The 12,199-nt window shown below is 50.0% G+C and overlaps 1 protein-coding gene across 2 annotated transcripts in view; it reads right to left on the bottom strand.

Annotated features, from left to right (window-relative positions):
- Positions 1–2,320: 2,320 nt before the first annotated feature.
- Positions 2,321–12,199, bottom strand: part of COPA (COPI coat complex subunit alpha) — a 45,380-nt gene continuing 35,501 nt past the window's right edge. Inside the window, exons 18-34 of one of the 2 annotated variants that reach the window (XM_045049383.1) lie at positions 11,605–11,767; positions 11,360–11,506; positions 10,402–10,591; positions 10,183–10,278; positions 8,671–8,759; positions 8,355–8,478; positions 7,011–7,100; positions 6,712–6,821; positions 6,254–6,331; positions 6,019–6,087; positions 5,372–5,508; positions 4,945–5,131; positions 4,530–4,640; positions 4,065–4,226; positions 3,248–3,442; positions 2,892–2,962; positions 2,321–2,730 (exon numbers count right to left, since the gene is read on the bottom strand). In XM_045049383.1, the coding sequence (XP_044905318.1) occupies positions 2,903–2,962; positions 3,248–3,442; positions 4,065–4,226; positions 4,530–4,640; positions 4,945–5,131; positions 5,372–5,508; positions 6,019–6,087; positions 6,254–6,331; positions 6,712–6,821; positions 7,011–7,100; positions 8,355–8,478; positions 8,671–8,759; positions 10,183–10,278; positions 10,402–10,591; positions 11,360–11,506; positions 11,605–11,767 (2,008 nt within the window). In that variant the 3' untranslated portion in view covers positions 2,321–2,730; positions 2,892–2,902. Of the gene's footprint in view, positions 2,963–3,247; positions 3,443–4,064; positions 4,227–4,529; positions 4,641–4,944; positions 5,132–5,371; positions 5,509–6,018; positions 6,088–6,253; positions 6,332–6,711; positions 6,822–7,010; positions 7,101–8,354; positions 8,479–8,670; positions 8,760–10,182; positions 10,279–10,401; positions 10,592–11,359; positions 11,507–11,604; positions 11,768–12,199 lie in introns of both variants that reach the window. The other variant, XM_011291111.4, reaches the window with a different exon arrangement.

The following is a 12,199-nucleotide window of genomic DNA, read 5'->3' as shown; positions in this document are numbered from 1 at the left end:
TAGCATTTAGAGCGCATCCACTGTTGTGCAGGATCCTGTGCGGGGCACAACCCAGGAGAGTGACACAGATGGGACCAGCCCCTGCTGTAAAAGAGCTGCCTGAGGATTAGGCTGGAGGTAGGATGAGACTGAGAGGTACACACAGGATGGTACAAGGCAAATGTCTTAAAAGAAGGGTCAAGCGCTATAAAGCTTAAAAGGGAGAAATCACATCTGAGTGAAGTCACTTAGGGGCGCTGGGGTGGCTCAGCCGTTTGAGCGTCTGAGTTTGGCCCAGTTTGGCTCACAGTTCATGAGTTCAAGCCCCCCCATGGGACTCCTGCCGTCAGCGGCAGAGTCCCCTCTTTCTGCCCCTCCCCCACTCACGTTTTCTCTCAAAAGTAAACATTAAAAACAAAACAAAACTAAACTAAATGAAGTCACTTCATGGCTTCCGTCCTTAGCTTCCTAAACGCACACTTGAGTACCGTGTCGAGTACCAGTTTAGGTACTCTTTCCGGCACAGATAGGGCACAGGGTTTTTAAATCATACCTGTGCAAACCGTACTGTGTTCTTCCAGACACAAGTGGTGAGTGAGGAGAAAACATTCTGAACTGAAAGTCAGAAGACTTAAGTCCCAGTCCCAATTCTGTAACTAAGTACTTTTTTTTAACATTTATTTTTGAGACAGAGAAAGACAGAGCATGAACGGGGGAGGGTCGGAGAGAGGGAGACACAGAATCCGAAACAGGATCCAGGCTCTGAGCTGTCAGCACAGAGCCTGACGCGGGATTTGAACTCACGGACCTCGAGATCATGACCTGAGCCGAAGTCGGCCGCTTAACCGACTGAGCCACCCAGGCGCCCCCGTAACTAAGTACTTTTGTTCAAAACCCGTTATCACTCTAGGCCTCAAAGTTCTTTTCAATTCTAAACTTCTATAACCTAATCCTTCTCTGATTAACTGCTTTCTCCCCCACACCTGTTGTTCCAGGCTTTCTCATTGAACTCCAACCCACTTACATGTATGTCTCTAATAGGACTGTAGTTATATCAAGCACATATTATAGGTATTTCGCCTGGCTTTATACTATTATGTTATTTTTTTTTTTAATGTTTATTTATTTTTGAGACAGAGAGAGACAGAGCATGAATGGGGGAGGGTCAGAGAGAGAGGGAGACACAGAATCTGAAGCAGGCTCCAGGCTCTGAGCCGTCAGCCCAGAGCCCGACGCGGGGCTCGAACTCATGGACCGTGAGATCATGACCTGAGCTGAAGTCGGACGCTCAACTGACTGAGCCACCCAGGCACCCCTATACTATTATGTTAATATAAACATGTTAATAAGAAAAATACTGGAGGTCAAAAAAAAAAAATACTGCAGGTAACTGGAGAGAACTGTGACGGAGTTGAAACATGATTTGTCCTTTGCATAATCTCTTAAACTTGCTTCTGCTTTCCTATCCTTACTAGTGTGATACTCCTAGCACCTCCTTTCCATATTTATTCACCTCCTCCCTAATGTATAGTGAAAGCGGTTGCCAAACCTTATTTTACAGCATTTTTAAAATGTTTATTTTTGAGAGAGAAACAGAGAGTGGGGAAGGGACAGAGAGAGGGGGAGACACGGAGTCCAAAGCAGGCTCCAGGCTCTGAGCTATCAGCCCAACGTGGGGTTCGAACCCACAAACTGTGAGATCACGACCTGAGCTGAAGTCGGATGCTTAACCGACTGAGCCACCCAGGCGCCCCTGAAACGGAGTTTAAAATGAAAAGTACAAACTATAATCAAAAACACAGCATGCCAATCTACCCAATGTAGTCTTAGCACACGATAAGCAAAACCCCGTATTGCCAACGTAACTGCTGTAATATGTGTATTACCTGTAAAACGTCTAGAACAGCGAGAAGTACCCGGTAGGTGCTCAGTAAGTACTGGCTATAACTAGCAAAAGGGGAAAGGTTGCTGTCAGTAACGGAACAGGGGAGCTACTTGCTATGTTCTCACAGTTTAATGTATCGTATGAAAAAAATGTATTTTTTAAAAAGATAGTGGGTGTTTATTACTTTTGTAATAAAAAAAAAGATATTGGGGTGCCTGGGTGGCTCAGTCCGTTGAGCGTCCAACTTCGGCTCAGGTCACAACCTCACGGTTTGTGGCTTCAAGCCCCGGGTCGGGCTCTGCACTGACAACGTGGAACCTGGAGCCTACTTCAGATTCTCTGTCTCACTCTCTCTAAGTAAAAAAAAAAGAAGAAAAAAAAGACATCTGCTTTGGTGGGGCAGCTACATAAAGTAGGAACATGAGAGTGTCCAGGAAACAAACGGAGCCACAAAACTGTCATAGAAATTTACTTTATTAAGTGTGAGAAACAAACACAAGAACAATGGCTATAAAGAACAAACCAATGAAAAGTGATGTGCACTCTTGGGAAACCAGTTTCTTCTCAGACTTTTGAGTTCCTGGGTACACACAGGGTACCTGCCTGGGAGTTTACATGCCCAAGGAAAACGGCGTGGGGGGATGGCTAAGAGTTTGCTGTGGCTGAGTAAAAGTTACGGCCTTATTTATCACATCCGGCTTCCATCCAAAAGAAAGATACAAAGGTGGTGGGGAGGGAAAAGATAAACACTGAAGGAATGCAGTAGGCAAAGTTTCATCACGGAATTTTCATCTGTTCCTTGAGCGATCTAAGCCGGGAAGGAGATCACCACAACTGTAGTCACCTTGACAAGACGACAGAGAGGTCTAGACATTTTGATTAACCATAGAAGAGGAGAAAGGGACATTAAGTTTTAGGGCAGGACAGCTCAACGTCAATAATTTGAAGGGCAGCTGAGGGAAGAAAGAAGTTAGGATACAGAGATTGGTTCTCTAGAGGAAAATACGGTGTTTGACCCTGCACGCACCAGAGGGAGCCTCAGCGGAACTGCAGAGGACTGATCCTTAAACCAATGACATCTTTGCCAATCTCTGTCACCTGTGGAAAAGGAAACAGGGGAAAAGTTAGGGAATCTGTGAGGGTGCACAGCCCAGAAAGCTTACCCCCTCCACTCCTCAGTGAGTACAGCAGAGTATGTGGTTAAGATCTGTTACTGCTCAGTAAACAGCAGTGGGGAGAAGCTCTAGTTTTCTTTAGTATCACTGTCTTAAGGAGCTAGAGGCAAAAACGGAAGAAAAAAAGAACCAACACGCTTCTTTCTATTTTCTCTTTCTTTCCTCTTCCCTCCATATCCTGGATGTCTTTCTAGAGGATAGTACTTACTGTAGTGACCTTGCAGACTTGACCCTTGAACTCAGGGGAATAGCAGGCCCCACTGAGTGGACATTTCTCCACGGGCTTCCCACGGTAGATGGGCCGGTAAGACGCAGCACAGATGTCAAAGGGGTTGTGCATGTCGTAGCTGAGCTGGCAGGCGTCTGTGGGGTTCTTCTCACACGCAGACAGAATTTTGCGGGTCTAAGGGAGGGAAGGAGTATTTAAGAGGACTGAAAGCTGCACGTCACAACTCACCACGGTTCAGTAATTTCCTTGAGTCAAGATGCCATTGTACTGAGTGAACGAGTATGTCCTTTTGTACAGGACACACGTGAAGGGGTCACAACAATCACCACTCCTGCTGCATCAGGATCTCCCCTTCTCAGTATCAGTGGTTCCACGGATCTAGACCCACAGTCCTCCACCAAGCCTGGAGATGATCAGAGCCAGGACTCAAAGGGTTAAAATTGGCTTCCACCGCCCAGGAGGAATGCCTTCAGAGACCCCAAGTAACGGGACCTGTGTGTGGAGGTTAGCAGCGGTGGGAACAGGTAGCAGAGCTCAGGGACGGGAAGGCGGAGCTCTTCTAGGTTGCAGGTCACTCTACACCTGTGCCTTGTCTGAAGGAGTTACGAGTTCGCCTTCCAAGAACAAAAGGAGGCACCCTTGCCACTAAGTAAAGAGAAGACGGCGTTCGGTTGCCTCCTTCCGTTGAATGTTGTTATTCAGTGCTTTGTTTTAGAGGCAAAGGCCTTGGCTTCCACTCCCTCCATGTGAGAGCCGGTCTGGTCCCTTTATGCCTGAGGAAGGAGCTCCCATCTACCTGTTGAGCCACCTCTGGCTTGGGCCCAAGTTCCAACAGGCGCCGAGCGAAGGTGGCAGCTGTCTTAAAGTTCTTGAGCTTGAAGAAGAGGTTGAGGGCCGTGCGCAGCACCAGGATCATGTGCACAGGCTGCAGGTTGGAGTGGGTGAAATAGGCTGCCATCTGGTGGACAGAGAGGGGGACACATGCCAGGCTGATGGTACAGCAGACACAGGTCATTTCTAAGCTGCGGCACACGCATTAAACACAACACAAAGCAAACAAAAACGGGGCTGACTACAAGGCATTGCGATCTTCTGCCCCCGGGGTGCGAAGGCCTGATGGAATGAAGAAGCGTAGAAAAATACACCCTCTCCTCAGAGAAGTAGGCCCAAACTTCTCTTACTCCCCAGACTGAATTCAGACCTAATGGAGGGTGAAGGGGCGGACCTCTCTGCACCGCGCAGAAGCCCAGAGAGATCGTACCTCACAGATGCGCTTCTGCTGTTCCAGAGTCTCTTTGGGAAGCTTCTTTCTTTCTATCTCCATGGACAGGCCCACAATGTACTCACGGCAAATGGTGATAAGCTGCTGGGCCTTGAGAGAGGGGCAAAGCAAGGTCACGGCACAGAGGCAAGACCGTGCGGGTGCCCGGGACTAGGATGGGCTACCCGGGACTAGGATGGGCTACCCGGGACTAGGATGGGCTACCCGGGACTAGGATGGGCTACCCGGGACTAGGATGGGCTACCCGGGACTAGGATGGGCTACCCGGGACTAGGATGGGCTACCCGGGACTAGGATGGGCTACCCGGGACTAGGATGGGCTACCCGGGACTAGGATGGGCTACCCGGGACTAGGATGGGCTACCCGGGACTAGGATGGGCTACCCCCTCCTACCTCCGCAATCTCCTGCTTATTGTCCACGACGAGCAGGGGCACACTGAGTAAAATGGAACGGAATTTTTCCACGGCCTCCTCGAACTTGCCAACTGTGGTGAGCTGGTAGCACAGCTGTAGCCGCTGAATGAGGTCATTGAGCCTCAGGCCCACGGCTGGCACGCCATTCTTCAGCCCCGCATCCTTCCTGGAAGTTTGGAAAAGCAAGAAGAAAAAGGGATAACCCGGAATCCACTAGACTCAAAGGGGAAACAGGTGGGGGAACTGGACGCAGATGTATAAACCAAACCTCACAGAGTGTCGAGCCCAAGTTCCTTCCTACTAGGAAACCTCCCCTCTGGGACGACCATTAACTGTCCCTCAGGCTATCATCTGAAATATCCACCCCACGCTGGAAGACACAGAAGCCAGGAGCAAGGGGCCTTACCAATTGCGATTAGGGTAGCCATACATGGAGGGCAGGCAGGGCAGAGCCTGATAGGTGGTGCGGCCTCGGGCATAGGTCTGTAGGAACAGTTGCTTGTAGGGGCCAAACTGGGTCACCCCCACCTGGTCGTGAAGGAGCTAGAATACAAGAGGAAAGAAATATAAAAATCGTGACCTTGCCACTGCAAAACTCGCTAACCTTGGGCAAGGTACTTAACTTCTCCGTACTTGTTTCCTCATCAGTAAATTATACTTAATTATAGGACCTACCTCGTTTAGTAATACCTATAAAGCATTCAGGATAGTGCCCGACACACAGTATGTCAATGTTAGTGGTTGTTGCATTTGTAGTTACTGGAGTTACTGCTGTTGCTATCGTAACATACCTGCTCCTGGGGCCCGCTAACTTACTGATGTGAGCCAGAAAGCAGACTATAAATGGGAGGGAGATGGCTGGAAAGATCCACCCGGTAGAAGAAGGCCTTAGGAGGCTACCTTCCCTAGGCAAGACCGGGGTTTCCACGATAAATACATGCCTCTGCCCTCGTGCATAGGTTAATTTCCATTTGGTTAAGAGGAGTCAACCGTCTCCCTGGGGACCCCGGGTGACAAACACTCCGCAAGAGCCAACGTTACTCTAAGACTTACCCGCATGGCTGTTTCAAAAGAGCCTGCCAGGATGTGATCGACTGGAAGCTGAGAGTTATTGCACCAGATCTAACAAGAAACAGAAAACCCAAGCCAACTGAAACACAGCCCCTTCTCTTCCCAAACTACCCTCCCCTGTACCTAGAGCAGAAGAGTAGCCACGTTCTTTACGCACGAGTCTAGCAGAGCCAGCTCAGAAACATGCATGCCCGCAGGGTTGCGCTTCCCTGCTCACCTGAGTTGGGCTGGTTCCCTTGGTGGGAGGCACAAAGAACCCGTCGTCAGCACCCCCGGCTGCCCCAGGGGGTACATCCTAAGAGAAAAAACATCAGTCATTCATAAGCTGTTTAAGCACTTTGTTCTGGTAAGTCTAAACACAGTCGACCTTGCTCCCAGCCTCGACCGGGGAGGAAGGGGTGGGGGGCGCTTGTGGGAGAAGATCCTCAAAACAGGGGCAGCTTTACCAGTAACAAAACGATAAACCAAAAGCTCCAATACAGACGACAAAGCTTGCTGCCTTTTCATAAGCTGCTGTTGCTGCAGCCTGACCGGCTGATGGGAGATAAGCATCAGGTCAGGAGGATCTACACCCCCTCCCTTCTGAGGGCCTTGGGACGGGTGGGGGGCAGTATGGCCACCGGCTTTCACAGGGAGACCCAGAGGGAGCCTCCCCGGGGCGAGAACCCCACACACCAGCTCAGGAGGGAGCTCCAGGTCCTCTTCCACATCCCAGCCGCCTCCTTCTTCCTGTCCCCTGCCAAGAGCGTCATCCCCCAGGCCATCCGTAGCCTCCACAAACCCATCTGTAAGGAAAATCCAGGCTCAAAGCGGATTTGCAGTGACAGAATTTTAGCATGAAGAAAGCTCAAAGCTGGGATCCTTGTCGGTTCCACGGTCTGGAAGCCTGCAGAACTGCCCCACGGCCCAGCCCCCACCCGTCCCCCCACCCCAGGCCACCCATCCCGCCAGGAGACCCCCAGAAGAACTCTCACCTTCATCCAGCTGCAACTCCGCATCCTCTCCCCAGCCTTCGGTACCAACGGTGTCAATGTCAATATCAGCAGCCAGGGCTCCTCCCTTGCCTACAGACAGAAGAACACAAAGGAGCTGGTTATAGCCAGGCAAGACTGAGATCCGGCCTCTTCTGCAAGCAAGCTGCGTCCTTACAAAAGCAGATGCCAAGCCTCTGTCCACTTAATATTTTTATTATTTACTTCTGTAGTACAGATGCTATGCTACCTCGCAGCAGGTTTCAAAAAGAGAGGAAGTAGAAGAGAGACGGGAACAACTGGCCTTGCTGACACCAAACACTACCCCCCGAACCATTTTTTACTTAGCAACTCCTGGAGTCTCCTGCCGAGATCTCCAAGTTACTGCCACTCCAGCGTGTGCAGGGCACGAGGACACAGGGTAGGTCAGAGACAGAGGAGAGGGCGGGGCTGGGCACAAAATGCCCTGGGGTCCATCTAGGCTGTCAGCCAGGAAAAATAAGCCAGCAGACATCTCCAAGACAACAGGAGCAGGTAAGGGTGGGAGTGGGGGATGGTGGTAGCACACATCTGCAAACGCCCACGGGACAGAGTCTGACATTGCTGCTTCGGTGCCTTAACACTGTCCCTCACGAATAATGAGACACTGAACAGGACTGACCACACAGACGCTAAAACCTGAGGAAATGCACCCACGTGGTCACAGTGGCTGCCCGAGGCCTGGACTGAGACAACTCTCTTTTCTCCCCCTATGTTCCAAATTCTAATCATCTCATATACTTTAATTTTTAAAACATGGGATGTCTAGGTGGCTTAGTCGGTTAAACTCAGGTCTTGGTCTTGGGGTTGTGAGTTCAAGCTCCACGTTGGGTTCCACACTGGGTATGGAGCCTGCCTCTCTCTCTATTTATTAATCCATACATACATCGATCTATTTATTAATACATACATACATATATACACAAACATAGGGTGCCTGGGCGACTCAGTGGGTTGAAAGCATCCGACTCTTGATTTCAGCTCAGGTAACGATCTCACAGTTCCTGAGTTCCAGCCCCAAGTCAGGCTCTGCGCTGATAGCACAGAGCCTGCTTGAGATTCTGTCTCCCTCTCTCTCTGTCCTTCCCTTGCATGCTCGCTCTCTCGCTCGCTCTCTCTCTCCCTCCCTCAAAAATAAACAAACATTAAAAAAAAACAAAAAAACGTACCACAGCTCAGACTCGCGTGTCACTGCTCCATGACGCTCACACAGAAGAAAGGACAAAGAGCTGAGGGTACTCTGGAGGACAGCTCTTCACAACACAAACACATGACAACAAAAACACTACGGGAGGGGTGGGCACTTACCCTTGCCGGCAATGGAGCCTTCAAAGAAGCCTCTGGATACAGTCAGTAACGGCCAATTGGTATCCAATGGCATGATAGGCGCAGGTGGCTGGAGCAGCTTGGCATTAGGGTCAATGTCTGGGATCTGAAAGGCAGAAGGTTAAAAGCAAACAGCTCTCAGGAATCATGTGGGGAAGTTTACAGAGCCTCCTTTGACCTCGTTTATTCCTCTGCCTCTCCTGGTAACCAGATGGGAGAGTGACACTTGGAGGTTTAAACTGTCCCCCGATCTCAGAGTTAATTCTGTAATCAGACACTCATGTGAATAAAAACTTACCGTCTCCTTCTCTGGGTCAAATGTCTCCTTCAGGCTCTCGGCTTCTTCATCTAAGCCATGAGTAGCAGCTGTGAGATAGGCCAGGGACTCTGTAGAGAAAACAGACTTTGTGGTAGAAAGTCCAAGATGTCCCCCGGCGGTCTCTGCCTCCTGGTATTCAAGCCTGTGCACCATCCCCTCCCCTAAACCGTGGAATGGCCTTGTTAACTTGCTTCCAACAAACAGGACGTGGCAGAAGCCACGGGATACCACTTCCAAGATTGGGATACAAAGAGCGGGGCCTCCACCTGGATGCCATTGCCTGCTCTGAGGGAAGCCAGCTGCCGTGTTGCAAACTGCCCTATGGAGACGCCTGTGTGGCAGAAGGTTGACATTTCCCAGCCATCAGCCCGCAAGGACCGGAGGACTGCCTGCAGCCATGCAGTGAGCGTGGGAAGGGATCCTCCCCACTTGAGACGGAGACATCCGCAGTCTTGGCCAACACCTACCCTGATGCAGACTCCTGACAGACAGTGAGCCAGAGGTACCCAGCTAAGCCATGCTGTAAACTGAGGTAATGTGCATTTGTTGCTCTAAGCCGCTCAACTTTAGGGTAATTTGCCACACGGCAGCAAGTGACTGATGTACTCGCTTATCCTTAAGCTCTAGCATCGATGCTGACAAGAACCTGGGAATCGTCCCTGACTCCAATCCTCACATCCCACATCCAGCCCTTCAACAGATCACACTGTTTCCACCCGCACAAGATATGCTGAGTCTGACCCCTTCACTCCTTAGCATCGTCCTCCAAATCACATCTCCCTCGTTTCCTGGCGTATCTCAAATGCTAGCACTGTGCTTGGTACACAGTGGGTTCTCAGAAAATTCCCTTTGAGAATATATAAACACGTAAATAAGAGGGCACCTGGGTGGCTGTGGCTCAGTCAGTTGAACGTCTGACTCTTGGTTTCAGCTCAGGTCCTGATCTCAGTTCAGGGATTCAAGCCCCACGCTGGACTCCACGCTAACAGCACACAGCCTGCTTGGGATCCTCAATCTCTCCCCCTCTCTCTGCCCTTCCCCACTTGCACGCACGCACATGCTCTCTCTCTCTCAAAATAAATAAATAAACTTGAAAAAACACGACTATAACAAATAAATAAGTAAATGAGTAAAACTTCCAGACTTGAAGTAAAAAAAAAAAAAACAAAAAAAACCTCTAACGACCTCTAACCAACTATATTTACTAGGGTATCTGCTTCAGGACCTTTTAAAACCTCCTAACCTCCTAGTTCCTCCATGACTATTAACTGTCTTCCTAAGAGTGCTTGGACAGACTGAATATTCTGGCTGTACCTCCGTTTGGCCCTGAAGCATGTCTTCTGAGCATGGTAGGAGCATGCTCTCTCTTCTGGAAAAATGCACAACAAAGGGAAATACCTCACCACTAGGGTAACCAAAGGGTAACTCACCACAAAGAGAAAATACTTTCTAAGCCCCAAAGGAGCTGGTGAGTCCCGCATGCTTACTTACTCTGCCCACAATTCTTCAGGATCCGCACCCGCTCAGACACGTCACCCAGGTAGAGTGCATTCTGATAATGGCCACTCATGTCCTTTCGGATCTCAGCTGCATCAAGTCAGTAAGATACCAGGTTAGGTCTTCTTCCCGAAGTTCCCTCTCTCCTCCCCTCTACCTGCCTTCACCTTCCCTCAAGGCCCCCGCTCCCCACCCTTAGCTTCTGGGGCTCACCAATCTTCATCATCTTGCGAAGTTTCTCCAGGTTGCCAGTGATAAGGTACAAGAAAGAAAGTTTGTCGAAGTTTTTGGTGCGTTGATAACACATTTCCACAATCTGGTGGTTCCCCTGTAGCAAGGCCACTTCTCCCAGCTTTTCCCAGCAGTTCTTGTCATCCAGTGCTTTGGCTGCTTCCAGAGCAATCTAAAGAACCCCCAGGGTCAGAGGTAACAGGTTGGCGGGTATCTTGACTCAAAAGCAGGGACCATGGTCGAAGTATCCGCCTCTACATAAATCTCCCACAGACTCTCTATAGTTGCAATCACTCCTACCATTCAGTCTAATTCTACTGAAAATCCTATCACCAAACAGGATCCCTTTGGCTCCACGGAGAGAAGGATCACATCACACATCCTCCTCCTCAGAAATTTACTCTGACAAACGAAATCATCTCCTAGCAGTTGCTGACTCCACAGGGTCAGTTCTTGCTTAGCTACCTTATTTTCCACTTGCTAGGTCTAAAGATCTCCGGGGGCTTTAGAAAAGATAAGAAATAATAAGGAAGTTCAGAACCAGAGAGTCAATGTACCTAAGCCACCTCCCCGTTTAACAATAATGCCTGTACGTCTAGGTCCCAATATTTCCTAAGTACCTGTTCATCTGAGCAGCCAATCGGCAAGTAAAAGGTGAAGGAAATGAGAACTTTCAGAGTCCCTGCCATGTTGCTCCTACGCTAGAGGCTAATGGATTCAGAGTAACGGACAATGAGGACAGTAGCATTGCTGTGGCAGAAGCAGAGGCAGCAAGTAGCAGAGACGGGCAAGCCGCAACAGGAAGACAGCGCCGTCTGACGACCCGGACCATCTCAGACTCCATCCTCCTCGCCGAAGAGGCACGCACCCTCCACGCTGCAGCCCGCACCCTCTCACATTCTCTATAACGACATGGGGCTTAGGACCCTGTCCCCCTCACCTCGATGTTCCCACACTCCAGTGCCAGGCTAAAGCGAGTTTTCTCGTCCTTGACGAAATGCAAGGCCACCTCAGGGTAGCCCTTCTTCTGGAGGTAAGCGATGATAGACTGGCCAACTAGTTTCGCATTTCTCACCATGTGCAGCACCTAGACGCGTGGGGTGCGGCAGGGCAGGAAGGAGACATCACTCAGGGAGAAAGCAGTGCTGCCCTCTGGCACCCCTAGGGGGCCCTCTCGTTTCGTACCTCATCGTATTTTCTGTTGATCAGGGCCAGCTTGAACTTGAACTCCGTGGGATCAATGGTGAGCACCCGAGGACGACACTCCCTATCCAGGCAATACACATTGTTGCCCTTCACCCGCGTGACATAGATGGGTAAATCCAGAGTTCGGATGATCCCGTAGTCCCTGCAAACAGGAGTCAGCGGATTCAACTTTCAGCAAGCAAGGGGGAAAATCTAGCCTGGAAGGACATGGAGCAAGCCTAGGACACGACTTTGGATCTTCTCGCTGCTCTTTCGCCAAGTGCCATTTGCACAGCGGTATAGACAGGAAATGGTTCAAAAGAGAGCAGAGCTAAATGCCACATTTACTGATTTTATTCTTCTGTATGAAGCGGGAAAAGATAGGGCAGATGGTCTGATCTTTCCTCATACGCTATTGCTCTGGGAGCTAACAGACATGGCTGCAGGAATCAGGCCTGAAAGTTAAATCTTAAGTTCTGATGTACAAGCACTGGGCCACTAGGGGCAGCTGAAGTCTCTCCTTGCAGCTACAGGTGGAAGTGGAAGAGAGGGAGATGAGAAGTCTGACACACACGAGACACGGTAAAAGGCAAAA

The sequence above is a fragment of the Felis catus genome, chromosome F1, assembly GCF_018350175.1.
Source record: "Felis catus isolate Fca126 chromosome F1, F.catus_Fca126_mat1.0, whole genome shotgun sequence".
NCBI lineage: Eukaryota > Metazoa > Chordata > Mammalia > Carnivora > Felidae > Felis > Felis catus.
Note: the sequence above shows the minus strand (reverse complement) of the source record. Positions and strands in the feature narration are given on the sequence as shown.